Raw genomic sequence first — 12,526 nt, forward strand, 5'->3', positions numbered from 1 at the left:
GGATTATGGAGGTAGATTTGTGTCTATATTATTCATTAAAAAAAATTAAAGAAAAATCCCTTAAATTAAAAAAAAAAAAAAACCTTTTCAATCAAAGAAAAAAGTTTGATTAAAGTAAACTTTTTTGGATTGAATAGGCTTTTTTTAATTAAATTTTATTTTTATTGAAGTCATCTTTTTGTATTTGGGCCATTATATGGGTAGTACATTTGTGTCTCTATTACTCAATCAAAAAATAAAACATTTCAGTCAAAGACAAAAGAGTATAAAGCAATTATTTGGGTCTCAAACATATAATGTTTATATATATATACAGTCAAGCCCAAAATTATTCACACCCCTGGCATATTTTGACTTAGTTACTTTTTATTCAATCAGCAATTTTTTTCTTGATTGTAAATGACACAGGTGTCTCCCAGAAGATAATAAGACAATGTACAAGAGACATCACTGTGGAAAAAAAAAATCAGAGGTTTTATTTACATTTCAACAAAACGTGGCATGTCCAAAATGATTCATACCCTTTGCAAATTGTCAGTGTATGGGACAATCCAAAGTTCTACACCAATACAAACAGTCCAACGGACACTGCAGACTACTGAGTTCCATGGAAGCAGACCAAGGAGGACACCACTTCTCCATTTGGTCTGCAAAGGCTCATCTGGACAAAGAAGATGACTTCTGTCCTCTGTTTTATGGTCAGATGAAACAAAAACAGAATTATTTGGCCACAATGATGTTCCTTCCTTTGGCATAGAAAAGGAGAAGCCTAAGAACACTGTCCCCACTGTTAAACGGTGGAGGAAACATCATGCTTTGGGGGTGTTTTTCAGCCAATGGACCAGAGAACCTAATCACATTAAAGCATCATGAAAAAAGAGCAATACATCAAGATTCTCAACAACAACATCAGGCAGTCTGCAGAAAAACATGGCCTTGGGCACCAGTGGACATTTCAGCATGACAACGACCCAAAACGCACAGCAAAAGTGGTGAAGAAATGGTGAGCAGACAAAAACATCAATGTGTTGCAGTGGCCCAGCCGGAGTCCTGACTTGAATCCAATTGAACATCTGTGGAGGGAGCTGAAGATCAGGGTGATGGCAAGAAGACCCTCCAGCCTGAAAGAGTTGGAACTCATCACTAAAGATGAATGGGCAAAAATACCAGTGGACACATGCAAAAAGCTGGTCAACAATTATATGAAGCATTTGTTTGCTGTAACAGCCAATAAAGGCTATCTATTAATTATTGAGAAGGCTATGAATAATTTTGGACATGCTACTTTTTGTTCAAATGTAAATGAAAGCTCAGAATTTTTTTTTTTTTTTCTCGCAAAAAGATGTTATCTTCTGGGTAATACCTGTGTCATTTTCAATCAGGAAAAAAGTTGCTGTTGAATAAAAGTAATTTTAAGTCAAAATATGCCAGGGGAATGAATAATTTCGGGCTTGACTGTATATATAACATTTTAACACTTTTTCTTCATTTGAAATTTTTATATTTGATTGAAGTTAAATTTTTCTTTTGATTGAAAAGTTGTTTTGTTTTTTTCTTTTTGTTGAATAATCAAAACACAACATCTACCTCCATATTGGATCAGATAATCACATTCTTGTCACATTCCTGCTCTAACCTAAACACAAAGGGGAAAACACTCCTCCACTGTTTTCTCACGGCTCCACCTGCAGGTGGCTGCTGTACCATCTTTGTCCTGTTGGTGGAGCTATAACCCCGACTAGAGGCCGCTCAGGGACCAAGAGATGTGGATTTTGCCGCAACTTTGACACGTCATGTAATGAGATTAAAACAAGGGACGATCGTGGTCGAGTTTAAACTGACTGTGTAAAAACTATTGTTATTTTTCATAATGTGAACAACTGGTGCTGTTTTATTCCACAGTAGCGGAAATAAAACCCCTCCTGAGCACTTTTTTTCTGAATCCATTCCTGCAGCTCTTTGTGCGCAATTACGCACCAGCTTCTTTTCATGCGCGTCCTCGTTCTCCTTATTCAGGAACTGAGCAAAAGGTCTGGATGAAAGTTTCCTCTTTATGTTCCTAACCTTTAACTTGTATGTGAGTCCCTGCAGGGGTGTCTCCGCTGTGTGGGAGTGTTGTGACTGGAGCTGCTTGGACATGGTGACATTTGCTTTCACTGGTTTCCAGCGCCCACACACATTCTATACATTTATATTCAGCTCCGCTCTTTTTACAGAGATATCAAGTTTTTGGAGTTTTACATTTGTTGAACGATCGAACACCTGCTCAGAGCCTGTGGAATGGTCCTATATTAGCTGATGATTGGTAACACCTCCCAGAGAAGGAGGAGCACTGATGGATCACTGATGGATCACTGATGGATCACTGATGGATCAGCAGCTCAGGGTGTTTTTGGGTGAAGATGCTTTATAACACATGCCAGACATGTTCTTTCATGCATCTGCCAAGGTTTTTTTTTAATTTTATTTATTTTGTATTATTTTTTATTGAATAATGAAATATTGTTTCCCCATTTCTGAGCCTTGTGGAATAGATTGTATCTGCAGAGTTGACAGAAGGAAATGTTTGCGCCATAATTGACCAGTGTACTGTACAGGTTGATACATCATATAAAACAGTGTGTTTGTGTCCCAGCTGTGTTTGCAGTCGCACCTGTTGAAATATGCAGTGTGCTCCTCGTTTGTCATTATGTCACCTGCTGCTCTCTGAGGATGAGGAGCGCTGCATCCCCTCAGTGCACGCGCATGGCTGACTCCTCCTCCGAACGTCAGCTGCTGTGTGAGGTGATCCAGCCAATCACGTCTCATTCCGCCTCCAACCAGCCCGGGAGGCAGTGAGAGGAGGGGAAAACTCTGGTTCGGGGTGAATAAAAGCAGTCAAGCGTGGGATTTTTGGATCAACGTGTCAGGTCCCCACAGGTGGATAAGACGCACCGCGTGGCAGCGCTCCCATTGGCTGAGAGAAGCCCATGCACGAGGGGCTGCTGTCCACTGCCTGTGGTGCTGAAGTGCGGGAAACGAACCTGCAACCCCTGGATGGACGCGCGGCTCATCGGGCACAGGGCAGCAGCAGCAGCAGCAGAGATGGATGAGGACACGGACTGAGGCTTTTCCATCACTGAGGTACGCACCGCGTGTGCACGCACGCACGCACAGGAGAATGAGAGATGAACATTGATAGATTGTGTTCCTAAAGGCTTCCTAATGGGCTGCATCAGCTCCACAGCGCCTGTTGGTAAGAACCGTTTATGGTGTTTGAGCTGCAGCCTCCCTGCATCGGTTTGGCTGCAGAAGCTGCGTGTGCACTGCGCACCGCGTGCACATCATCTGAGCAATAAGGTGCGCTAAACGCAGATCAGAGCAATGCAGGCGCGTGCAGGAGGTGGGAGGCGGGGTGGTGGGCAAGTATTGACGAGGCTGTCTTTGCCGTAACATCGCGATGATTCGAGAGTTGCAAAAGAAGCTTTTTGGTAAGCAGTAAGCACGCGCCACTCAGTCACAATCAGAGGCGGAGAGGACGGAGGTGCGCGCGCTGCGCTCCGACGCGCTTTTTATTCTCCATAAAGCTCCAGTTTGATCCAGACACCATGGTTCTGACCGCGCTCAGCCAGTTTAGTGGGAAGGTAGGACCAGAGCTTTGTGTATGAAGGCTGTGTGATGATGATGATGATAATATATTTCATACATGCTGCATGTTAGCCTTATGGTTCTATCATCATTACTAAAGGGATAACACACACACACACACACACACACACACACACACACACACACACACACACACACACACACACACACACACACACACACACACACACACACACACACACACACACACACACACAGAGGAGGGGGAATCTTCGCCTGTTGCCAAGAAACAAACTCCGAGCTGCATCTATTTGTTTACGCGTCATCATGCTATCATCCATCCATCCATCCATCCATCCATCCATCCATCCTTCCATCTACCAACATGTGTGTGTTTTCCTCCCACTGCTAAGCTAAAGGTTAATATGTATTCATTCATTCCTCCCACGCTCACAGACCGTCTGTTCACATCACTTGGTAATTATTATGGAGCCTTGTCGACATCTCCAGATCATAACTCCTGAAGCCTGATAACGGCACGCGTCGTGTTTGTGCTGCAGGTGAACACCTGTTTAACTCAACATGTGTGACATCACTCCTCTGCTGCTGATGCTTGTGACCTAATTGCAGTGATTCGTTCAAATGTCTCAGAGAGACAGAGAAACAGCACAACTGAGGTCTCCTCTTCATCTGCAGTTTCCACGACAACGGGACCTACAGAATGAGCAGCAGGCATTGAATGTGTGTCTGTGTGTGTTTGTGTCTAAATGAGAGCAAGAGGGACCTACAGGCACAATTAGTCCTGCAGATAAAGAGAAACCCAATGAAAGGAAGGTATTCTGACCATCAGAGACAGACTGATAGATCACAGATGTTGGATAAACTTGGTACAGACTCACCTCTGGATATAGAACTCAGTCCAAACAGGTCCAACACCTCTGTTCCTTAAACTTAAACTGCATCCTGACTCTAAACCCTGGTAACAGACCTCTCTATACTCTAATAAGTTTGAACAGGGAGACTTTAAAAAAACATGCAGAACTGTTGTCCTCCAGGATCAGGTTTTAGCATCCCTGATCTAAATGGTAAATAAGGTAAATGTGCAATGCTCAGATTTCAAATGGCCGTCAAACATTCTGTTATTGAGATAAAAACCCAGAAATACACATATTGCATCTAGACAGGATGGAAATGTAATTTGTTAAGAACAATGATTTGAGGCTGGGGTGTCAAACTCATTTTAGTTCAGGGGCCGAATACAGAGCGGTTTGATCTCAATTAGGCCACAGATTTTATGCAGGAAAATTAGTCATTTCAACATTATTGTGCCCTAGTTTTCACTTTTATGTATAATAAAATATAATATATGTATGAAACTGACAATATCCAAGCCATAAGTGACAGATATCAGTCCCAACAGCATCTTTACATAACATTTCTAGATTTGAATTGAAGAATTTTGGAAGATTTTAGAGTTTTTTTTATTATAGCTGTTTAACATTAATCATGTTCTCTCTGTCATTTTCACTTTCTCTTGCGGGCCAAATTGTATATTCAAAGGGCCGGAGTTGGCCCCCGGGCCATGAGTTTGACATGTAATTCAACAGCTTCATAAGTGGAAAACTAATGTTTAAAAAGGCAATTTCTGCAGTAACTCTAATTGTTGGTATGAGAGTGAATTTCAATATGCTGTAAAAACTGCAATTTTTGAGATACAAAATTTGATATTTTCCAAAAACATCATCTCCAATGACTCTGAAATGTTGCCATATTTTTAAAGAACGTAAAAATGTGTTTAGCAAGAATTTGTAAAAGTACGTTTACATTACTGTTTATAGTAAAAATGTTGATGCACTGTAGGCTTAACGTTTGATAAATCAAATCAAATAAACAGTTTACAGGACGAGGAATGCATCTATTCTTGGGCGGAATAAAAAAATGAGAAAACCGAAATCAGAAATAAATTATTATGCAAATTCTTATTGCCATTGCATTTATTGCTCTGAATGTGTGCACTCACTAAATGTACAATATTGCAATTGTATAAAGTAATTTTAATGCTTCAAAGAATAAATCATTTAGAAATATGAAAACGTTTATTTAGCACTGACATTCCAAAAATGCCCAATAAAAAAATAAAAATTTGTCTTCTTGAAGAAGAGCAGCTTCTCTGCTTCATTATTATTCTTGGAGTAGCACACAGAGAGACGCACACGCTCTGTATGCTCTCATTGCGGCGTGTGTTTCTTGTGCGCGCTGGTTTAATTCCATCCAAGTGATGATCTTTATAACGTGGACCAAGTACAATCAGAGGATCTCTGTGAACCGTGTGCTGACAGACTGGATTAATGCTGCTGATGCGCAGCAATGCGTCAGGCTGCCGTGTGGTTCATGTTAGCGCAGGACAACATGTAACTACAGTGTCAACATGACACAGAAACATAAAACACACTTATATGTGCACCGTCTCAAACTCTGCTCACGTCTTTAGTGTTTGAGTGAAAAAACCAAATATGCACTTTTGGGCCATTTTAGGTCAAACAACAGTACATCTCGTCATACTCTCGTTATCAGTCATTTTATTCTTTTACTTATTTGGTTTCTTTGTGTGTATTAGTTGGTGCTGGGCGATACAAACCAAAACTCATATCTCAATTTTTTTTTTTTTCTCAATATGGCGATATACGTTATAAATAATTTTATTTCAAATGAAGTCTGACCAGAAAGACAGTTCCGGGGTAAATTTGCTGATGTAAAATGCCACACAGGCTCATTTGTTAACAAACAGCTGCACAATAAGTGCCACTTTTGTAATTTTCTCCTCCAAGGGACAGCACGTGTGAGTGAGTTCTGTAGAGTGGTTTGTTTAGGGGAAGGTCTGGGTTAGGACGCATTCAGAAATCCATCTAAATGTGCTTTTCATACTGTTCTGATATAGGCGATATTGTAATTTACTATATCACCAAAATAGAAAACTCAATTGATCTTGAATCTGGATATATTGCCCAGCCCTGGACTAGACCTTTATGATACATTTGGTGATTGTTTGCACATGTGAAGTAGGATCTCACTAGAAGAAAATGGAAGAACTTGCAGGATAACAATAGATTCCTGCCTGGCCCCAAAATTATAGGAAATAAAAATACAGGTAAGATAGATAGCTGCTTGTTATTAATGTTAGTTTCATAGTGGCAACTGATCAGCGCAGAAGAAGCTCCCATCATGATTCCACACATTTTAACAGTACGTCTCTTCATACTCTTGTTATCAGTCATTGTATTTTTATTTTGTACTTGGTTTCTATGTATGTACAGCATAAGCGTGTGCATATGTCATTGCATTTCTCACGTAAACATTCTGGACCCATCAGGTTAATGTTTGAACCAATCGAGACGTGTGACGAGTCACACCAAACAAGTGTGCACCGTTCACTCCTCTGAACAATACTTTCATTGACTGAGGTGGCCTAGATTCATCTCTACAATACAGCCTGGGGAATCGGATCCATCGCACCCACTCAAGGGCCCGTATTCCTTTCAGTGGGAGGGTAATTAGAGCTGTGGCTGCTAAACTGTAGAGGCTGTGACCTGACGGGGTGAGGTGAGTGATTAGTCCTGATGTTGGACTCATACGACTAAGCGTGCCAGTTGTTCCTTTCACAGACGGTAACTGGAAACGTCTCCCAGTGGTGGAGAGCTGGTAAGAAGAGCCAGGCTTTGACATTTAGAGGCGCACCTTTTAATCTCATTTTGCAAATCTAATTCAAGAAGGGGCTTAGTGTGTGTGTGTGTGTGTGTGTGTGTGTGTGTGTGTGAGCCCCCGGCCCCCGCTCCTAATGTGGAGGTTAATGCACACCTTTGGTCCCTGGTGCCCACAGAGCCTGTCAGGTCCTGACGACGCCTGCTGACAGAAAGGTTAAACTCATATAATCTCACAGATTGTCACATAGCTGCAGGTGCTTCATGTGAAGGTTGCTTAGTGACGTTTGTGCTTCGTATATCTTACTACGTGTCCTCCGTTTGGATGACGGAGATGTCAAAGAAACTCCTATTCATGTTTTTTGAGGTGGAATTGGAAATTAACTTCTAAAAGCTGAAAAATCAGAGACAAGGCCCTTATTCTGTTCATTCTATGTCATTCCAACACATTTTCAGGACAACACACGCACTTCGGCGTCACAAAATTCTGAAATTGTTTACAAATTTTTATTCAATTGTCACACTGTGCATTTTTAGTTTAATCGGCTGAATTTTTTTTGAGATATGAATAATTTAGCGAGGGGGAAATGTTGATTTTCATACGTCCTCATTTTTCTTCCATATTCAGCTTCCAATAGCTCAGGAACTACATCACATAACTAAAATTTGATATAGTAATACAGCTTCATCTACGCTCTCTGAACATACACAAATATCTGCTATACATCCTATCTGGTGGACATACCAGCCCCTCAAAATTTGAAAAAAGTTAGCGTGGGTTTGGGTCTGGAACATTACATATGCCTCAGTTCCCTGTAATTTAATCAGCTTTGAGCTATGAACATAGACTGTTCACATCACTAATGATTAGTCACAAAAGTATATGCATTGGTTATTGGCTCTTGAAATCTGAAAAAATACTTTTTGTACTATTTTCATTGGCCCATAATTGCACGTGGAAATGGAAGAAAAAAAATCTTTTATTTTGGACCCTAACTTTGGATCATTTCACCACTCGCGGATATTGAAAATCCTTTACATGAGGCCATTGTAGCTTGGATGTGTCTCACAATCATTTATTAGTTTTTCACTAGTAACATAAAAAATATAATATCCACTGCACCAGAATTTTTTTACTTTTGAAAACAATACATATTGGGGACATTTGTTGAAATGACATGGAATGACCCTAAATATCAACCTAATGGTTGACCATCAAAAACATGCATGATATGGCATGGCTTGGAAGTGCATGAAGGGAGACCACCCCACAGACCCCCCATCCCTGAACCCACATTGATGAATAACTCACTTTCAGTACTTTCTACAGTAGTTATTGTGGAATAAAGTCCCATATTAGATTGTTGCTATTTTCTGTTCTTAAAGCTGCTGGAGACGATCTTTGTTTTTTTTTTATCAGATAAAGTCATAGTGTCGGCCTCATAGATCAATAAATCAAAGATCATTTGCTAAAAGAATAGATGTAAAAAGTTAAAGTTGTGCCTCGAAAGTTTTTTTAATTTCCATTATAAACATGTTTTTTTTTACATTGTTATGTGCACTGCATTGTGGGATGTGGAGTGGATATGAAGTGGTTTTTCTTCATTCTTACGTGTGTTTGCCCCAAAAACTCTGTCAAAGTCAGTTTTTAACACATTTCAACCGTTTACAAATGCTCTTCACTTTAATAATCTATGTGGCCTGTACAATATCTTTATCTGTTAAAAATGATCATCTCTACCAGCTGTAACTGATTTGGCTTTGGGACTCACCTGTTCAGAACAAGATTTTTCACTATCAACTTTCTGTACAATTAAAATATGTTGCAGTCAGATATAATGATGAAATCAACTCTAATTAGAGAAGAATCTGGAACATTAAGTATTTGTTAGTTTGCTAACAAAAAATAGTAAGAAAAAGTGAGGAAAAAAAACAAGTGTAATGCATTTTGGTGTCCAGAAGCACAAAATCAATTAAATAAAAGGTGCAGTCTTAATAATTTTGTAAAATAAATATTCAAAAATTATTCCAGCTGTTAGAGGTCACATAAACTACAAAAATAGAAAGCCTTCAAAGTAAAAGCAGTGGACTTTTGTTTTTTGATCCAAATACACGGAGCCCCCAAAGTAACGTGACTACTTTCTTAATTCAGTGAAATTCACGTAGTACGTGCTTGCAGAAACAGTTTTTCACAAATGTGTAAATACATGAAGTACATTATGCTGCGTTCACACCGAATGCGTCCTCTGTGGCACCGAACGCATCAGCCGCACAAAATGTAACGCAAGGTCCGCAGGATAAAAAATGTCCCCACTTTGCTTCATACGCGCGATTGAAGCGAAGTCCCGCCCACCAGCTACACATCCATCACTGCCTGCTGTAGCGAGGAGCTACACTCCCTTTTCTCCTCTCATAAACATAAACCACCAGTGAAAAAAGCCGGTGTGATTAGCGGCTAATGCTATCCTATCTCAGTGCCGACTTTCAAAGATGAAAACTACAGAGAGAACTTTTACCGGCTACTACCACCTCCTCGCTGATTCTCCTCCAACGCCAAATCCTTCCTAGTCCTGTCCCGGTTATAAAGGCTGTGTGGTTGAATGGGTGAACAGACCGGTGTCCGTGTTGACGGCCTGACATCATTGTCAACAAAAACTCTTGATTGGCTTTCGTCATGCGAAACAGTCGCAGGAGTTCAATATTTTCAACTCTTGTGAATGTACGGATGTGCGGATATGCGTAAAATCGGGAGCACGCTCGCACGGCCAACGCACTTGACGTGCAGATTGCACCGCACCGCCGCACAGGAAACATTTCGCATCTGGGACGTATCTGTCCATTGACTTTGTATGTCAATGAATAGACTATTTCGTGACGCATTTGGTGTGAACCCAGCATTCGACAGAAGTGATGCGGGTGTTGTGCCCCGCCCCCCCAAGCATTTTGTCACATCAGTATGTTGTAGGTAAAGTTACGTTTACAATGTAGGCATTGCTGTAAAGTTCGTTTAAATAAAATCTGTCCAATATTCAGCAATATGAATTCAAATAATTGAATACAAATAAAAGGTGCATACAAGAATCATATCCTTAAGGTTAGAAAATATAGAATTTGGAAAATGTGTTTAGCTTTTTACATCACTAATTCTAAATGAAAGACCACATAAAGTTGGTTTATTACTTGACTTTACAGTGTTAAAGTTACTTTTTGTCTTTTTAACCATGCACAGTTTGCACACCCTGGAACAATGATATGTCGCCCTGTGCAGTCACGGAATCTGACGGGTCAAAGATTTGGTGCAACACCAGCATCAGTTTAATCTACTCATTCATTTACGTGATGGAATAAAACTATTGAGGGAAGCTTGCAAAACACTTTTACTCTGTATAAATACCCATGATCCTCTGCTATAGCGGATTGATTTAAAGAGCTTCATCTAAAAGCATTGTATAAATACAGCAAAAAGGATATTGTTTGTTTGTTTAAAGCAATCCTCCGTTGTTTTTTTTTTTACTTTTTTTCTCTTTTTTAATACATGTGTGGCCTAAATTCTTTGAAATGTCCTTTTTAGTAGATCTATGCCAAACAAAACGCATTAATTTGCAACATATTCGTTTTATTTACTTTACAGTTTTAGAGCCTGTGTTTCAAGATCACATTATTTCTGTTAGAGTGAAACATTCAGCATGCTTTTTAAATCATTTAGCAGCTTTTTCAGTCAAAGAGCGTCAGCGCCCACTGTTTAAGGGTGGAGTTAAGGCCCCTAGGAGAGCTATTCTGCTCTGCTTCATTGTCTACCACCAAACCGCAAAGTTGGAGCTGTTGCCCCCTGCGGTCACAGATATTTCCCGGTCACAACTGTTTTTATCCTCTTTGGGTAAACAAGAGGTTTACGTCGACATTTTTAACTTTTCCTGATTAATTAGAGCAACTAAAAGCAACACAATTTTGCATTTTGACCTAAAAAATTGGCAAAATCATCTAAAAACAGGCTGAATCTTTCACTCCAATAGAAAACAATGGGATGTTTACAGGCAGTGGGGCTGTGTGACATCATCAATCATGTGATTTCAAGATGGAGGAACACAGGCTCTAAAACTGTAAAGTAGTCCCATTTGTAAAAGTTAAAATGAAGATGGTGACATAGATCTACTAATAAGTACATATAAAAGATTATAGGCCACAGTGGAGGATTCCTTTAAGAAGCATTCATGGGTGTTCTTTGAGTGTATGTTTGTAAAAGTAACAAAGTATTATTTCTCTAAAATTCATAAAACACATCAAATGTTAGTGGGTTGTATAAATTAGACACCATGGATTTCCCTCTTAAGCCTAATCTTTTCATAGAACATGTAATAACAGGAGAGACTGTAAAAACCAAAGTCTGTTTTTGGGTGGAGGGGGTGGGAGTGGGGGGCTGTATACAGAAACATGCCTGAGTCTGGTCCTGGAGAGCTCCTGTCCTGCATGTTCACCACAGCTAATGTAAAAGGCAACCCGTTGTCAGGCTGCATGATGACATCATCATTAGAGGCAGGGAGACATCTAAAACATGCAGGACAGGAGTTCTCCAGGACCAGAGCTCACCTGCCATCAGCTGCTGAGCTAAGCTAAGCTAAGCCTAGCATGGTGATTGAATGTTTGCCCAATGCCTAAATGCTTCGCTTGACCCTTAAAACTCATTGTTTGTATCTTTTGTAACAATAAGAATTAAAAAGCAGATGAAACACATATGTTAAGGTTTCATTTATTCAAACAACTTTTTTCTGAAAATTTACATTGAAATTTACATTGATCTCCTGACATGTTTCAACTGCCAACTGTCAGTCTTCCTCAGAGGCATCTATTGATCGCTTTGATGTGTCCTTATGAGTTATTTCTGGGCGTGGCCAACTGAGAGTTGTGGCTGGCTGGCCACGCCCCCTGTCAGCCAATGGAGAGTGAGAATGTTCCTTCATCCCTGTTGATGTTAAAGCTCCGCCTCCTGATCTCTGTGGCTGCTTTAATCCAGCGTTTGTGTTTGTTTCCTTCTGTCCTAATTATTGTTGCGTTGTCCCAATCCATGACATTATTTTATGTTCTGCAGTGGTCTGATATTACATTATTCTCATATATAAATGATCTGATATTACATTATTCTCATATATAAATGATCTGATTTTACATTATTCTCATATATAAATGATCTGATATTACATTATTCTCATATATAAATGATCTGATATTACATTATTCTCATA

The 12,526-nt window shown here is 39.9% G+C and overlaps 1 protein-coding gene across 4 annotated transcripts in view; it reads left to right on the plus strand.

Annotated features, from left to right (window-relative positions):
- Positions 1-2,738: 2,738 nt before the first annotated feature.
- The window catches only part of fam131ab (family with sequence similarity 131 member Ab), a 44,138-nt gene continuing 34,350 nt past the window's right edge, over positions 2,739-12,526 (plus strand). The window contains exon 1 of one of the 4 annotated variants that reach the window (XM_028465638.1): positions 2,739-3,123. Coding sequence is in view for 1 of the 4 variants with exons in the window: in XM_028465636.1 (XP_028321437.1) it covers positions 3,588-3,623 (36 nt within the window). In the remaining 3 variants the exon portion in view is untranslated. Of the gene's footprint in view, positions 3,124-3,486; positions 3,624-12,526 lie in introns of those variants that run through there. The other 3 variants (XM_028465639.1, XM_028465636.1, XM_028465637.1) reach the window with 3 other exon arrangements.

This window comes from Gouania willdenowi, chromosome 13 (genome assembly GCF_900634775.1).
Source record: "Gouania willdenowi chromosome 13, fGouWil2.1, whole genome shotgun sequence".
NCBI lineage: Eukaryota > Metazoa > Chordata > Actinopteri > Blenniiformes > Gobiesocidae > Gouania > Gouania willdenowi.